The sequence below is a fragment of the Diplotaxodon limnothrissa genome, linkage group LG17, assembly GCF_057381915.1.
Source record: "Diplotaxodon limnothrissa isolate DT_005_m linkage group LG17, D_limnothrissa_male_GT1.1, whole genome shotgun sequence".
NCBI classification, from domain to species: Eukaryota; Metazoa; Chordata; class Actinopteri; order Cichliformes; family Cichlidae; genus Diplotaxodon; species Diplotaxodon limnothrissa.
In genome coordinates this window covers 35716474-35734886 of record NC_140612.1, presented here as the reverse complement: position 1 = coordinate 35734886, position 18413 = coordinate 35716474, and the positions used below count along the sequence as shown (strand labels likewise).

The 18413-nt window shown below is 40.5% G+C and overlaps 1 protein-coding gene across 2 annotated transcripts in view; it reads right to left on the bottom strand.

Moving 5' to 3' along the window:
• cald1a (caldesmon 1a) overlaps positions 1–18413 on the bottom strand; it is a 67676-nt gene that overhangs the window by 27085 nt on the left and 22178 nt on the right. For both annotated transcript variants that reach the window (XM_085376136.1, XM_085376135.1), the window contains exon 2: positions 6896–6981. In XM_085376136.1, coding sequence (XP_085232262.1) covers positions 6896–6972 — 77 coding nt within the window. In that variant the 5' untranslated portion in view covers positions 6973–6981. The remainder of the gene's footprint in view (positions 1–6895; positions 6982–18413) is intronic.

Genomic DNA, 18413 nt, shown 5'->3' with positions numbered 1-18413 from the left:
ACATCAGTGACGTCAGGCAATGCTTTACACATGTGCATGTGTGTCTGCTTAGTTTAAACTATTCAGCATCTCCGAGTGTAGAAAATCAGCTTTATCCAGAGGAGGGTCTATCCTGAATTCCAGCCCTGCGGGCCAGTGATATACATTGTACACTGAGAGCGCTAGCACAATATTTACATTTTAGCAAACAAAAAAAATACAAGAAAGAGTTTTTTTTTCTTTTCCATTCATTATTAAGGTCAATTGAGCTCCACTGCAAAAAAAAGTACATTAACCCTTATTTAAAATATCAGAGCAGAGTGATGTTTTTGTGAGACCTAAAAAAAAAAGTAGTGAAACAACAACTGCTGTAATTCCCGAAGGACTGAACCGTCCCAGAAACAGCACTGAATGTCATGAGAAAACGAAAACAGCTAAAAATGGAACAAAGGAGTCCTTGGTGGCGGTGACTAGGGCTGGGCCATATTATACCGTTCACGGTAATACCGGTATAATGTTAGGCAACGATAGGAAAATGAAATATCGCGATAGAATGGGAGTAAAACGCGCATGCGCAGTGCCTTTGTTTTCATACGCACATGGCCGATTGTTGAGTGAAACAGATGAACCAGAATTGGTTTGTAAAAATGGTGCAACTTCCGTGATGTGGAACTGGTTTGGTGTTTGTCCGTCAGGTACACAACAAAGCACATTTTTTTGCAGAACATGCAAGCGGCTGTTGTTATTGTCATATTTGTCGGACTAAGATGCTCTTAAATCTGGGAGTAATCTGGGTCCTAAACTCCGTATGCTTCAGGTCAAACAACACTGCAGCATCACTTAGAGTTAAAAACTGTCTAAATTCTTTCATCTTTAATAAAACGATCAGCATTGCTGCTTTACCAGGTGTAACTATAAAGTTTAACTTCCAGGCATCCATGAAAACAAAAGTTATTACATTTAACGGAGTTAGAAGTTAGCAGGAAGCTAGCGGAAGTTAGCTCGCTAGTTACCTAAGCATGATATTGCATGTTCTGACTGAGAGATTTCTGAAAAAAATCAAACGTACAGCTCTGCTATCACTTCCAACATAAATGAAGACAGGAAACTAAACAGCAGTGACGTTTGTAGGGTTACTGAAGTTGGGCTAGCTGGTATATAATGATGTGCTATGTGATCGCTAGCGACACAGCTATGTTAGCATAACATAAACAGTGAAGCTGGAGGACGAACACTAACACTTTTCCACTTATAAAAGTTAACGTGAAGGTTCTTCATGGTTAGAGACAAATGCAATCGCATGGCAGGATGCTGTAAACGGACCAAACTTCAGTCAGGAGAACAACTGAGATAATCCGTCCACAATACGAGGTTAGTTATTAATATACTGCAACAACATGGGAATAGAGCAGCTGCAGAGAATTCAACATTAATGAATCAATGGTACAGAAGTGGAGGAAGCAAGAAGAATGAGTTTAATAAAGTTTGATTTTTCTGACTGCTTTGTTTCGCTTAATGTGCCTTATAATCCCGTGCACCTTATGGTCCGAAAAATGCGTACTGCACACTGCATTTTAATGTTGCAAAGCACCTCTTTTTAACCATATAACCATATTATACGTGGTTATGCTCAGGATATGTCAGCCCATTTCTACTGGAAATGCCTTTTGGTTAAACTTTCAGCAAGGAATTTGCATTTGCACTGTTACATTTTTATAAAGCTTTAATGTACATAAAAACCAGCTTCTTGTTTAAGTGAAAATAAATGGAAGGTTGTCTTTTTGCGCTAGTAATGTTGTGGAGTTGTATTTTGTCTCGCATCAATTATATCGTCGGTTATATCGTTATCGCAAATTTTCAAATATATATCGTGATAAATATTTTTGGCCATATCACCCTGCTCTAGCGGTGACGACGACAATCTCAGGGTTAAAGATTCCTCAGTAGGAAAAAAAAAGGAAGAAAGAAAGACAGAAAAAACTCCTGAAAGCTGAATTAGCATTCCTGTCAATCACAGCCTTGGCTGGAGACACATACACAACCAAAGCCCTGATTTAATATCCCTTTCCATAGCGAGGCCCCCAAAGTCTATCAGCATACTGACAGAAATACGGTGAGAGGTGGAATGGTGGATAATGGAAGAAAGAAAAAATAGGAGAAGAAGAGAACAGGCAAGTGAAATGGGATAGAGTGAGGATAAAGTGGAGAGGTGGGAAATGAAAAACGGGAAAGGAAGGGGTGTGCACAATAATGGAAAAAGGAGTAATCTGCAGATTTTATCATAGTCGACAACTTTTCCTGTACGAAATGATGTGAAGCCACAGCAATAAATTGCAGGTTACCAGGACACATAGGCGTCTCCACCAGACGCCTATTTCTTGAGTGGCCGAGTACAGCATGTAAATAAAGGAAACCTGCCCATTATTGGTGCTTTACTACGAATGCCGTGGACTTCACCGTGGCAGCTACAGTGAAGCATATGAATAACGTGTGTTTCACACCCTGAGTAGTGTGTTTTCGCTGATTTAAACCGCCTGCATGGAAAGCACACTAAACATCGCCATCAGTGAACCTATTAGGGAGAAGTATGTCCAAATATTTTCTTTACAGCAAAATATCTCAGAAATGTCAGTGAAAACAATTTGGGAAAAGCTCATGAGAAAAGACTTCTTCACCCCTCCTTGGCAAGAGGAGGGACAGAGGGAAGGAAGGGAGAAAAGTGAAGAGGAAGCTCGAAAACAGCGGAGGGAGGGAAAAAGGCTGCTGTGAGCAGATGGGGGAGAGGGGAGTTAAGGAAGGGATGGTTAGGGCGAGGGAGAGAGGGTGGGGGCTTGGCTTGAGCTGTCAGAAATGCTGACCCATTCCCACGCTGGTCTCTCTGGACTGTTTCCCTTCCTACTGCCGGCCCACAGAACCACAACATCCCCCGTCTGTCCCTCCCCCCACCCTGCGCTCTGCTGGGCCAGCTCCAAGAATTCATATTGCTAGCTGTGGTACAGTCCTTCTAGACTGCATTTATTCTTCTACTCAAAGATGAATGAGGTAATATGGCATGCATCTGAAAATAACTAAGAGAGGAAGGGTAGCCTTAACTCCCTTCAATGCTGATGTGGCAAAGCAGCTTAGAAGCTGGCAAAGATTTACGATGCAGGACCGGGTCACGTTGCGAATGGTCCGTTCAACCAGGGCGGGGGACCGTTTGGCATGGCTCATTCACGGAGGATGGGTGTTATTTCCTCAACCCTTCCTAGTCTCTGAGGCAGAGGGCCAGCGCAGATGTAAGAATGAGGAGGAAAGGGAGGACGGTGAAAAGACGTGAAAGAAGCGACGGAGAAACGGACCGTGAGCGAGCGAGAAGGAAGTGGAGAATGAGGGGTTGACAATTTAAGTGGAGGAGCGGGATCAAAAGGAAGAAGAAGCGGGGAGAAGATGAGAGGAAAGGCAGAGGTGACAGTTTAAGAGAGGAGGAGAGGGAAACAATCAGGAGAATAATCAGAAAATGAAAGTGGGTTTTTGGAGGGGTGGGAGAAGAAGAAAGACAGTGAGACCCAGAGGAGGAGGAGGGGGAGGAGGATGGGATGCATAAAGAATGAAGGGAGGAGACAGAGGAGGGTGATCGGGAGGTGGGGAATGGCAAAAATCAAAAATAAACACTTCCCAAAAAAGGAAATAAAAGAAGAAATGCTAAGTAAAGGCCTCAGAGAATAAACATTACCTCATAGTTTAAAATTGAAGGAATAGTGAGACTACCTTGCTCTCAGCACACAAGTCATAGTATTTCTTTGAAACAGTGATCACTCAGAGTAGCCTTCACACAGACAGTCACCTATGTTAGATTAAACTGCTGCGTATGATCAAATGCTTTCTAATAGCCAAATCCAGGAGGATTAACTGCTCAAGTACACGAGTTTCATTTGGGAAGGGAGTGGCAGCAACATTTCTGTAGGCTCCATGAGAAAAAAACATTTTTAACCAAGGCAGATACCCTCTGGTCAGTGAATTGACTGGGAAAATTCCACATCTATGTGCGTTCATTGGCTAAGAAGCGGGGGAAAAAAGGCAGAGACATTCCTTGTCTGATTGCTATAGCGCCGACGAACGGCGTGGATTGCAGGGAATTATAGAGCGCGAGAGAGTGTGAGAAACCTTTGAGCAGAAAAACGGGGTGTATGTGTGTGGCTTTGCTTAATAAAACTGAAATCAAAAGCACGATGTGAGCCACAGCGTCAATGACCCTTTTCTTAGAGCTATAACTGACGTTGATGCAAGGCAGAACAAGGGAAGGCTTGGCTGTCATCCCGACAAACACGCACACTTGTATACTTGGTTGTATTTTTAAAAAGTGAATGGAGCTTGTCAAGCCTTCATCGCCCGATGCTGATACGAAACACACCAACACTCGCTGCGTGGAAGCGTCCTAACATTCGTGCACATGCGCTCTCAAGTACAGTGACATGCACAGAGCTGGCGTGAGGAAGCCCACAATCGCAGCATCCCAGCATGTAGGAAACAGCTCATGGAGACCTGGCCAGTAAACACTTATAATAGCCAGGAATTTGGCATTGCTTCAGCCGTTATTATATTGCCCCAAAGTCTCCTTTTTCTCACAGCACACTCAATGATGGTTGAATGGAAGCAAGCCAACGAGACAACATGTGGTTTTGACTAGTCCGACCAAGAGGGGGCATGTAAATATTGATTGTTTCAATATATTGGCAGAAATGGAAACAATTTAGAGATGTAATCTTTTATCAATAACAGGAGCGGCGCGTCGCCTGCCAGCTGAAATTATTGCTGCTCGGGCCAAATAAACAGTCACGGAGAAACTCCCGCCGAGCTGAAAATGTAAATGTTGAGGGCGCTTACGACTCTGGCCCTTTTTCACTCTCGCTCCATTGCTCTTCCAGTCGGCCCACAACTCTTCTCGGTCGCCTTTTTTTTTTTTTTAGTCTACACTTTCTGCCAAATTCCATCTTCTCCATGTAACATAAACATTCCAAAAATGCATAAATAATTCCAGCAGTGGGGGGTTTTAGGCTGTGAAAGCTAACAGAGGCATTGACCTTCACTCCAATCAGCTATTTAGGGTACAGCTGGGGAAATAAGGAATATACGTCTTAAAAGGCAAAAGATAAAGGTTTTAGCTTTCTGAGGCGTCTGATGATTCCTACTTCTTGCTACTAGGCAAGGCAAGGCAAGTTTATTTGTATAGCACAAATCAACAACAAGGTGATTCAAAGTGCTTTACAGAGACATTAGAAACAACAACTAGCATGAAAACATTCCAAAAACATGTTATAAAAATACAATGACATGCGTGACTACGTATAACATGATAGATACCACCATATTTAGAAATTCTCTGGTTCAGAGCGTGTAGCATTTTGGCTAGCTTGTCTTATTTTATCTGTAAGTAAGCTGGTGTGTTCAGCAAAAGAGCTCACATAAACCTGTTGTACTAACCAAATGACAGACAGATAATGTTGTCGAAGGTTACAAATGCTATGTAGCTTTTAGCAGCTAAAAAAATATATGTTTCCTTAATGTCTAGCTAGAGATAAAAACACATTAATTTTAGCAGAATGCCAGAAAATCCTGCTAATGCTAATCCATTAAGCATTAGCAGGAGTCAGTTTCACAAAGTCAGTTGTCAACTGTTAGGCCATATCAGATAAACTAAAGTAAGAATACTGTATGCTAATGCGCACAGCTTGCTTTGCTGCCCCCAAGTGACAGAAAAACAATACAAAGCCATTTTTAATTTACAGGTAATTTATTTCTTTTTTTTAGCACCACAAGTAAATATTAAACATTCCTGTACTGCAGTTTGTTGCATCTATTCTCATACTTGCCAACATTTATGAAGCAGAAATGTAGTCAGGCTTTGTTCACCATCTTTCTTCGTTCTAAGCTTTCTATTCAGGTAGGTTTAGTTAAATGACTGAGCAAAAATAGTCCCGTAAGTTCTCATTCTGAAAATAACTTGGAAATACACTTAACGTATCCAGGCATGCATTTACTAGATGAATGACACACTTCCTAGAACTGGATGAATGACTTGGCCCTGAATTTTTATTACCAAGTATACCCACTATCACGGACATTTTCCTTAAAACAAGAAAAGCTACTTTACCTTGAGCAAAGGGCCTTGTTCTTTACTACAGTTAATGCCCTTACACATTCTTTGTGTCATATAGATGACTTATCAGAGAGAACCATCTATGTATTCAGCAGTGGTCAGGACTATGTCAGCTTGTTTTCCATGAGTGATGGAGCAAGTAGCTGTAATAAAATGCTTCTAAGAGGCAAGTGACCTTGGCCAGTATCTGCATCCACATCGACCTCATCTCTAATTGCGAGGGCTGCAGCACAGATGAAGAGACTTTTGTGAAAATACCTCCTTGGCAGACTATGTATCAAATCCTCACAATAAAAACCCCTTTTTACTCTTTTTGATTACTGCACTTGGCCGGTTACCACTCAATCAATTTGCTGAAATGAACTTTAGTTTAATCCGTTTTTTTTTTCCCAGTGAATCAAAGGCGGTTCAGAAGGCTGTGGTATCTGGGAGAGAAAATTGGAAAGAGAGAGGGAGGGCACGATTGAACATTAAAGGTCATCACGTCTCCTATCAGATTTCTTATCAGCTCTTTTTTTCTCCTTCCAGCCTGGTTTAAGGAAGTCGACATTTGCTGATTGATGTTTTGTAAAAGACCTAGCTCCTGAATCCTTGCTCTTTCTGCTTGGTGTGCGCATCAAAGTAAGTGCGTTGTGCACTGAAACTACCAGAGCCTTGAAATAGTAGAGGCTATTCAAACAATCTAAGCAGCTGGTCTGTATGTGTTCTTTAGGCCACTGCAGAGGATAGATTTCTTAAACACCTTTTGAGAAATCTGCAAACACCAACATGTCTCACCTCTCTGCCTCCAGGCGCATCTCTTCCCGCTTCTGTCTCCTCAACTCCCTGCGCCGCTCAAAGTCCATTTCCTCCATGGCTGTGCCCTACGCGGAGACATCATAAAAAATAGACATTAATTCACTCAGTCAGCAGCCAGAATTTTTTTTTTAAAGCTATAGTCAACCTCTATATGAATATTTTTACATACTCTAATTACGCCTGTAAATTTATTGTTATATTTGTCATATGTGTCATTCCCACCATGGAATTGATAGATAAGGCAATGCGTGTGACTCTGTGATTACTTCTAACTTTTGTTACTGCTGCTGTTACTATATCAGCCGCAGGTGGTGCCAAATCAACCAAGGCGAAAATTTATAAGAATTAGAACTTTAAACACAATCTCTTTCTGCAAGCAATGACAACAACAAGTATGAGGCCTTGTCCTTCTGTTTAGTGACACAAATTTGATGGAATCAAAGTTAACAAACTGCAGAACCAGAGAGAAAATGATAGAGAAAGCTGTATAAAGGAGGAAAGGAGAAGCCAAGGCAGGATGTTAACTCCATCCCTTACGAGAAACCCTCACTAAAAATACTCTGGAAGGGTACGTGACAGGCTGTGCTTGTGAGGCCTGAGACCACCCAGGAGCTGCTGAGCTTCCCATCACACATCTCTGTACTAAATCAACAAAAACATCCACTATACACCGGGAGGCATAGCAAACAAATGCTAACCGAGCATTTGATTGAAAAAGGTGAGAATAAAGTGATATCTAAAGACCAAGAATGTGGGGAAAGAGACACCGCTTTAAAATGCTTTTGGAAAGCCAAAAAGAAAGAATCATGCATGTCATACCTTAGTTTAGACTTCAAACAATGTATTTTCCCTTCACACCATACCAGCTCCTCACGATGCCTTCTCCAAGCAAAGACACAGAGGCACAAACTTTCAGTGATAGTCTCCCACAGTCCGGCTTCAGCTGACAGAAAAGGCGAATGTTTCTTCTTCTTTCCCCTCCCTGCTAGTCGTCCCTCCCTCCCACCCCTTCCTGAGCCCTCTCTCTATCTCTCCCTATCTCTACAGCTAACTTTTCCTGTGTTGTTTACCGCCATGTCAGAGCTTGGCTGAACTGTTTTCGATTTCCTGTGCCTTCTGTCTGCTTTTTCTTCTGTCCCCACAGCTTACTGCACATCAGGTACACGCGCACACAAGCGTGATAACACTACAGCAACGAGCACATGCATGGGAAATGCACAGGAGCGACATTCTCAAAGAAACCACGAGGACAAGAGGTCCCGCTAATACTCAACCTCCCCACTGCATCTTCTCACCCAGTGTCCTCCCCCCTTTCTGAGCCCGTATAGTAAACACGGCCCTGCCTCTGCACTGTGAGAGCTTTTGCTTTTGTGACGAGAAGGAGATGTTCTAAACACCGCAAGAATTCACCGTCTATGTTTAGATGCACGCTTAGTGTCATTTGTGAAACCGTGGGGAGGCAAGCTGCATTTGGACGTGGGGCTATTCGTACAACTGTAATTAAGACGAAATGAGAGCAATAACTAAAAGCGACAAGGCCTCCAAACATCACCAGTGTAATCACATACTTCCTAGAAGTAGCGACGCCAAGGGAGACAAACTTATTAGTAACACAAGCACGGCTGCGAATGAATTTGGAGTTATAGATGCAAATAACAAATTACTTATTCATTCTTGGTGTTTGGATTAGACAAAAAAATGAGCTATGTATCCTTTTTAAAGACATGTTATTTACTCTTACGCAATGATCTGTAGGTAAATTAAAATTAAGACTTAGTTTTCCAAAAGATAAGCGGATTACGTACCCAAGATTTAATTGAATAACAAACTTGAGATAATAGTGTTTTAAACTGATTTATGATGTGCGGATGGGGCTGCTTTCTGAATGAAGCAGCAGCAACATGGGGGGCTGCGTTGTACACTGACAAAAAGGGCCCACAGCAAGACGTCAGAGAGTAACTGTTGTGTACTGAAAATCACTGAGAGGACCACCCACACTTTGCAAAAGCTAACAGAGGCAGAAGACAAAGACGGCATTCCATAAAATTGAGCAACCTGAAGTCACAAGTTTGCGACATTTTTAGACCTTTTGTATAAGTTCAGACGGCCTGAGCCGGTCCGCCGTAAGACGTCTTCAACCTTTGCTGCATCAGACCATTTATTCCATCGTTTATCTCCATCTTTCCACCTCCCTTCTGTTTGTCTTTTTCCTTCTCTCCTCCCCCTCTTTTTTCTTTCCCTGTCTGCCCCAACCTTCTACAATGGCTATAATGACACATTTACCAGTTAAATTACTACCTGTCGAGACTGCCAGACCCTGGCAGAGACCCAGTGTCTAAGTGCCAACCTCTTGAAAAACCTTGAAATCCAAGTTGATTTTATCCTGACAGCCACTAGTTTTACACCACGTTGTAATGCCTCTATCGACTCGTGGGGTCTCCAGGTAAAAGCCCCCAAACAATGGACTCCTATCGGCCAAATGAGGCAAAGAGTAGATCGAGCAAAAGTCTGGGAGCTGGCCTGAAGAATAACAGGCCAGCAGTGCAGCATCTATTTTTGGCTCTGCCAAAATGTTCCTAAGTCTGTTTTAGCATTCTGTGAGAAAAGAAGAGTGCAACTTTTTGGTCAGATTTGTAACTCTGATACTCGGAGCAACTGTCCCCTCATAACCTTTAGACAAGCACATTAATCTCCACATTATGGTTATGGAGCTATGTGAGGAATGCTCCGATTCAGCCTCTGATTTTAGCAGAGGGGACTTGAAAGAGTCTCTAAATTACTCATTCACATGGCAGTTATACTCAGCTCAGCTCCTAACCTTAACCCTATTTTGGTTGCTGAATAAGGGGAATTAATGTGAAGATAAACAAGTAAAAACCAGCTTTGCAAGAGTTATGTGCTTGCCAGCTTCAAGATTTGCAAATGAGGGAACAAAGGTAGCTTGCTATTCCCAAGATTGTTTTTTTTAAAAAGATCATTAGTTAAAAAAATTATGATGTAATCTGTTTTATACACAAATTAAACAGTAGCTATTTTATAATAAAGACAAAGCTAATTCTGTAATTAAGCAAAAATAACTCTCAGATGGTGTATTTCTGTACTTACACTTCCCATTCACAGTGCCTAAAAGAGTAAATTCACACTGTTAAGTATAGCTACATGCAGCTCCAACATATAACTTATAACAGTCAAGTGGACCTCTGTGGAATTCCTATCCTAAATTTTTGTTAGAGTAAAGAAAGGAGATAATATAGCTATGTCATCCATGCTAATTGTGTCTGTGAAGGTTCTCAGTCATCCAGGTCATCGTAGTCAAAGGAGCTTGCAAAGAAAAGCGTCTGGACTTCTTTAAGTTGCTTGAAGCAACTTAAAGAAGTCCAGACGCTTTTCTTTGCAAGCTCCTTTGACCATGCTAATTGTGTTGCTACTGTTAGCTAGCTAACTAGCAATAGCAGAATCTGATCAGATTCTGATCTGATGTTTTGGTGACTTGGTACAAGTGTATTTAATTATCATTTGCACTAGAAGAATTTAGCTTCCTAACTTATAAAGTACACCACTTATAGTGTAAGTGGTGTACTACAAAAAAGTGTACTGATGATATATAGTGAGTTGTTAACATACGACCATGCTCGCTAATATACAAGTTTTGCACATGATCATTTTATTATAGCATACCTGTACAAGCAAATCCATAACTGATAAGCCAGACACACGACAGCAATGCAGTGCATTTAGGCACACACACATGGTCAAGATGACTTGCTGTAGTTCAAACTGAGCATCAGAATGTAGAAGAAAAGTTATTTAAGTAACTTTGAACACAACATGGTTGCTAAAAAATGGGCTAGCCTGATTTTATGAGAAACTACTGAAAGCAGAAGAGCATCTCTGAACACAACACGTGGAAACTGATTTGCCACAGTTTGCTGTATCAGCACAGGAAAAAGGAAACTGAGGTTTACCAAAGTTAAACAATAGAAGATTGGAAAAACCTTTCCTGATTTGATGAGTCTTGACTTCTATGACATTCGAAGACAGGGTCAGCATTTCCATCAAACCATGGATCAGTTATGCCTTATATCAATGGTTCAGGTCGCTGGTGGTATAACAGTGTGGGGGATATTTTCTTGGTACACTTGGGGCCCCTTAGTAACAACTGAGTGATGCGCGGATCGATACAGAAATATCGATTCCTCCGATACCAGTCATTTATGTTCTAGAATCGATACTCATATCAAAATATCGATATTTTAGTAATTTAGTGTAAATTTGTAGGTTATCATTAACAGGAACAGAGTGGAAAGAAACTATATCATTTGGATTGTCTACATTGGAAGGAACTACTTAGTCTTCCGCCTGCCATAGTCATGTGCAAAGTACATCTGTATAAATGTGTCCAGCCCCTTGGTGTGCACACTCACAACAATGGCTGAGCGTAAATGGAGTCATGTGCAGACGTATTTTACTTCCACAAACGGTTGAGACGTAGTTTGCAATACTTGTGGCAAGAAAGTGAGGTGTTGTGGCAACACTACTAACCTCATCAAGCACTTCAGAGTAAATCATATCACAGAATATGACGAGCTTATGTTGAGGCGAACTGAAGAGGAGGAGTGGACAGGGACAGGTGCTGCTAGGGCGAGACAGACGCCTCTCATAGAGTCCTTTAGTGCTGCAGGCAGGCAACATGTTCAAATAGCGCACAACTTCAGTTTTCTTATTTCTATATGTTAACTGTGCATTATTAAACGATAAGAACAAGTAATCCGATGTCCTGTAATCATTATGACGCTATAATTTGAGATACAGTAACTGAAATACGTTTTTGTACAAAGTATCGGATCAGTATCGTCGATACCACCCTGAATTTTACTTGGTATCGGATCGGAAAGGAAATCAGTGGTATCGCACATCACTAATTGCCACAGGCTACCAGAGTAGTATCGCTGACCATGTCCGCTCCTTTATGACCATCCTGTACCCTGAGTGTACCCATCCTCTGATGTTTGCTTTCAGCAGGGCATGTGACATGTCAGAAAGCTCAAATCATCTCAAACTGCTTTTTTGAACATGACAACGAGTTCACTGTTCTCAAATGGCATCTAGACCTCAATTCAATAAATCATCTGCAACAACTGCGTGATGCTATCATGTCAATAGGCATCTCTGAGGAATATTTCCACTTCCTTCGTAAATCTATGTCACAAAGAATTAAGGCAGTTCTGAAAGTCAAAGGGTGTCCAACCTGGCATTAGAAGTGAAAACTGCCACAAATGCTGTAGCTCTACAACACTGAAGAGGAGAGTTATGAGAAGAGTTACAACAGTCACAACTGTGCAGGTGTTCAGGTAAAGAGAAGTACTGCAGTAAACAGAAATGTAAAAGAAACACTGGCACAACCCCAAGGCTTTCTAGTCTCTGCGTCAGTGGAAGAAAATATTTTGTCCACCTGCCACAGTACTTGGTATGCAGCAGAGTTCATGAGCTACTTTCTTTCTTTCTTTTTAACCAGCCACATGATATTTGATCTTTCACAGAAGTTCTACTGTAGAAGGCCTGATGATACACAAGGTGCATTCAAATGTATACAATACAAAGTCATTTTCAAGTAGTTGACAAGATACTGTATATTACAAACGAAGGACTGTAGAAAGCATCACTTCCTAACTATGAGAAAAGTTTTATAAGAAGCAGGATTTCATGTATTTTGACATCAGCTGTCTCCCATCAATATTGACTTAGCTAGACTCAAATTTTAGGGCTTCTCAAGGATGTAAATACTTTGTCTCTATATTCTGACAAACCTTTATGACATCAGGAGCCTCTCTTATTAAATACTGTCATAGGTCTACCAGACTAGCTTGACGTATGTTATTCACCCCGCCTTTATAGTGGAAATAATTTCCCCCAGGGATCAATAAAGTATTCTGATTCTGATTCTGAAATGACTGAAAGAGTCTCTGCTAATAGTCACTTTAGCTTGATGGTAGACAGTGGATCTCTTTTGCAAAGCTCTATGGATTCAGATTTTTCTTTTCGTTTTTTACCAAAACGCATAACAGATACGTTAGACTTAAAGGCTTGAGAAAGTATGCCAAAGACAGCCTTAGCTGACTTTAAGAGATGAGTACAGAGGACAGACATTGAACTGGTATAAGTTTCAGACTAATCTGTCTGAAAGTATTGGTAACTGTCTCTATAAAAAGTGCTGCTCTTGGTATGTCGACAGTATTAATTCATTCTAACAGAGCTTGCTTTTTCATCAGAAAATTCTCAGGACATGATGGAAATCAGTCTGACAAGCAGGAAATGGACAGCTGGAGTGCCGAGGACACTGATTGACTGATTGGTGATACTAATGAGGGTGGGGCAGACAATTACAAAGGAGGGAAATCTAACAATAGGAGGAAGTAAAGCTGACAGGAATAGACAGGAACCAAAGACTATGACATAAAATCAGAAATAACTTGAAAAATAAACAACAAAAAGCACCAAACCATGACACAAAACTATTCTCAATTCCTATACGAAGGAAAAAAGAGACAGGTAAAAACATTATCATAGTCTTACTAATAACTTCAATAGGCAAGATTACAGTAGAGTCGAGTTAGTCAAGATACTGGATACTTTGTAATCAATAGCTAGCACAGCAACAGTTGCTTAGTGCTGCATATTCAGCCAAACACCAGTATTTTAGTGTCTGTAAGTATACACTGGTCCACTTGGGTTGGAATGATGCAAATTTAGTCATTAGAGTAAGTGGCCTTACCAGTACTACAATATAATGCACCAAGTAGAGCTGGGCGATATGAGATTTTTTCATATCACGATATGTTTTTTTCATTTCAGGCGATAACGATATATATCACGATATAAGCCAAATAACTATATTTGTAAGATTTAAATGTGCCGTTGCTCACAAGTAAAATGTGAAATAATCAGCAGCTTGTTTTTATTTAAATATTTATTTCCCATAATAAGTTCGACAGGGTAGATGTACTTAAGGAACATGAGACTTTTTCAGATAGATAAAGGCAAATATTGCAAACTACACAAAAGGCAGCCGCTAAAGCGTTTAAGTTTCAAAATAGAACAAACGAAACAACTACTAAATTGTCAATTCCACTTAGAAACAAAATATTAATTCTAAAAATAAATCTTAGTTTGTTTTACAGAAGAACAGACAAAACTGACTAACTTTTGTCAATATCAAATAAACTGAGAACTAAAAGGAAATTCTCAATCTCTCCTTGTTGTATAGCTTAGCTTTTCAAACAGTTTTAACAGTTACTTTAGTCTGACAAAAGCCGAATGACGAATTAGCGCTTCCAGTCAGAGACTGAGGCTACGTCCACACGTACACGGGTATTTTTGAAAACGGAGATTTTCCGTTTTCGTTTTAAAAAATAATCCCGTCCACACATAAAGGCAGAAATGAAGGAAAACGCTGCTATGAACATGCCAAAGCAGCAGGTGGCGCTAGATTCCTAACCGTGAAGAAATGTTGGCCAATCAGAAGTCTAGAAGCCTCGGTGGGAAAAAGTAAACAAAGCTGCGGCATAGAAGCAGAACAGAGTCGTATGTGTGGACGGACAGTAACTGTGTGTATATGTAAGCATTTAAACACTGCAGAGAGTAGAATTAACAGTAACAGTATTGTAGAAATTCATTTCACCGAAACAATAACGTGGCGCACAGTGTGACGCATGCACCAGTTTATTGTATTTCCAGACTTGTTTTCGGCACAATTTACAGTGCACGCTACTGTTTTTTGTCAGACTTGAAATAGCCGAAATACCTTCACACTACGGAACTTCTTTGGCTCTTCCGTTCGACAATCTCTCCGGCATTGGAACCATCATCTGTTTTCTCTTCTGTAACCTTCGGTCACGCTCGGTTGATTTTTCTAGTCGGCACACTCATTTCCTCCATTACGCGCTGGCTCCATTACCCGCTGGCTGCTTCCCAAACAAACACACGTGCGGCTTGGCACTTGTGCTGTACGTAACAAGTCACGCGACGTGACGCTGCGGCTGTGATTGGTTCGGCTCTGCGCTACTTAATTTGGATTGGCTGACCTTTTTTTTTTTTTTTTTAAGAGGACAAGAGCGGCGAGGTCTATCGCGATAGCTTAATTTCTCTATCGAGTAAAAGTTATATCGCGATACATATCGTTATCGTTCTATCGCCCAGCTCTAGCACCAAGTATACAAACATCCATCAGAAGGACCTGTAGTGGACTTGAAAAACTCATAACAACTAGTTGTTTGTGGTTATATAACTGTGTTTTTGTATGCCTCTGCAAAGGGCTATCAACCCAAGTTTGAACTTGTGTTTGCGCTGTCCTGACAACCAGAACAAACAAATTTTGTTTTGCTCATGGTTCTTTGTGGTATTTTCAGCTATGGGGGAGATTACCATAGCACTTATCGAATGCCCTCATACTTGCTTGGCAAGAAGTTGAGATTGAGTTGCTTGAGTTGAGCTCCTATTTTGTAGGACTACTTATTTAACTTCAAAATATAGAAAGAAAATAGCACCAGTAATTCTAAAAAGTATCTTTAATGTATCTGTAAAATCCTAACTCTTCCTGTTTTTCATGGGCTTTGAGTTTTCAGGTTACAGTCTTATTTATTTATTTATTTATTTTTACAGTGAGCCAGTTGAGCATGTTAAAATGTAAATCTTCTGCTGGCTTATAGCTGGCAACATGGACAAATATGAAATATCAAAAAAATTAGTGCTGTTAGCGTTAATCTCGTTAATGCAGTTATGGCGTTAACGTCGTTTTAACGAGATTAACGCTGACAGCACTAATAAAAATATTAATTGTCTTGCAAATAAGGAAATTTCTTCCTTTTTGGAACATAAATTGTCAAAACGGGAAATTTGTTATCAGTGTAGAAACATCAATTTTTTTCAATGCTATTTTTATTAGAAGGAGCAAGAAAGGTGCTAATGCAATTCGGCTGGACACGTGGCTCCCATTTCACACGATTCATATCTTTTTGCCACTAAAGACATTATATTGCACTACAATACATTATTAAAATCAACAATCCAAAAGATGCACTTTTCAAATACATGGAGGCGGTAACTGACACAGTGGGAATCTAACCATTACTCCACTTGAAACTGTAGGTCACGTGCTGTCCTTTGACGGTATAGGAGCAATAAAAGTTGGAGGAGGAAAAAGGGGTAGAGACAGTTCAATCTAAACTAAGATATGATGATAGTGTGTTTTACTGAAGTGGGAAAGATCATTTTATGGTTATTTTATCGCACAGATAAAGCTTCTTCAATAAAGCAAGAAGGAGGAGGGAAATAAAAAAGGAGAACGAGATACTGTTTTCCTGTAGGTAGTGCACACTAACAGCTGTTTTGGCTGAGGCTCTGGGGACAGTTTGAGTTGGGTAAACCTAACGTTTTCTGCAGGGGTAAGGAGTCTCCTGAGAGCAGTCTGACAAGGCTGTTAAAATATGCTCAGCCTGTGTGTAAGGGTGTGTGCATTATGATAAACAGTACTTAAAAAGTAAAATTTACATTTGTGAATGGGCTTGTGTGGGGGGAAATGTCTGCAGATGTGTACAGATGAGGCTTTCTTAGTGCTGACTTCAACTAAAAACTGAATAAACTGTTTAACACTGCAAACATGAGAAACCAAAGCAAGTGCAGTTTGTGTTTATGGTACAATAAATGTGTGTACATGTGCGATATCCATCAACACCTACAGCGCAGTTGTAGAGTTTGGAAAGCTGGCCCGGTGGTTGTGGGTTTCTGCACTATGTGGCTCCTCTCACACGTCCAGGCCAAAGCAACATTAACACGTACAGTCCCAGGATGCAGAGCTGCTGTGGCTGAGCATTCATAAATTCGTGGACGCGTTTTGTCACAACAAGGTCAAGAATTTTTCAATGCTTACATGTTCGTCTCAGTTTTGTCTATAATCTAGTGTATTTTACCAGTTATTTTTTTTAAAGCCTGTAGAGTTTCGTTATGACTAAACTGTTAAAAATTCAATCTAGCTGGAAATTTCTCCTATTGCCGCTTTTTGGGTTTTTGTTTTTTTTTGCTAATACCAAAAAGCAAAAACTAACAAGCCATAATGAAAACTCCTGAACAAAGATGGCCCAGAACAATCAGGAAATTAAGATAAGGAAACATTTTTGAGTCGGAACTATAGATAAAAAAAATTCTGGATATTAGTTAGGGCTGTGCGATATGACGAAAATCTCATATCCGATATATTATATATTACATTATATTATATTGGGGATATATATTGATATATATCCCCAAAATTTTACATTTTCTTTAAATTCTGTGAATCTCGGGCAACTCGACTTGCGTGAAGTGTTTCCAGCTGGGCGTCCTGTACCTGGAGTTGAGTGTTTTGACCGATGCATGAAACTATACATTTTTAGACATAAGTTGTAACGGCCGCCATTTTCTTTGTGAGTATTTATTACACGGCGTGCTGCAGGGAAAAGCCTGTTCTAACAGTTGAGTCTAATGTTTATTTTGAGCACCTGAGCTCTTTTTTGCTTCTTATCCGTAAACTCTCTCCATACTCTTTCACGTGACTCTTGCGTAGGTGGTAGAAGAGGTTTGTCGTGTTTGAGTCTGAGGCGGGGGCCGGTTTCCCGCATAATTTGCATAGTGCAGTTTTCTGATCCATGTCAGACTTTTAATATCCAAACCATGTACATGCTACGTTTCGAAATAAGGACCTCAATTTGTTTTGACTGGTCTTTCTGTTTTTCATCATTTCAGTTTATTTTGAAAGATCTCGAAAGGATCTTCAGCTTTATTGTGAAAGGTTTATGTGGAAAATAAACAAGCGAACAGCAGAGCCACACGCTGGGTTTACCATCATTGTTGCTAACGACAACATGTAAAAACAGTCGCTTGTCCATCCATAGTGTGGTTATTTTAAATGTAAGAGAAAGAGAGAACTTTAAGAATTTAATATAGCCACTACAGTGACCATCAAAACGATAAAAAAATATTGCTGTAAACTGTTTAATTTGCGACACCACGAAAACAACAAACGATATAAATCATTATATCGAACAGCCCTAATAACTGCAATGTCATAGCTTGTTAGCTTTTGTTAGCAGCCAATAAAGTTAACATGCTAAGTTCACATTAGCTTATCAGTGAGGAAAGCAAGACACTGTTAAAGAATAAAATTCAATGTGTCTGTGAAGGTTCTCAGTCATCCAGGTCATCTTGCAAAGAAAAGCGTCTGGACTTCACGTTCACCTCTCATCCGAGAAGCTTCTTCAGTTCTAAGGTCAAATGGTGGGGAATCCCAGATTTAAACCTAGTGGGAGTATCCCCCCACAGAGGGACAAAAGGACCCCCTGATGATCCTCGAATCGCCTGAGCCAAGGTGTGAAACTGGGTGTGGGTCCCAATCAGCCAGGGTTTCGGGTGAGCTCATTGTGAAACCTGGCCTAAAATTCAATGACAAAGTTAAATGTCTGAATTC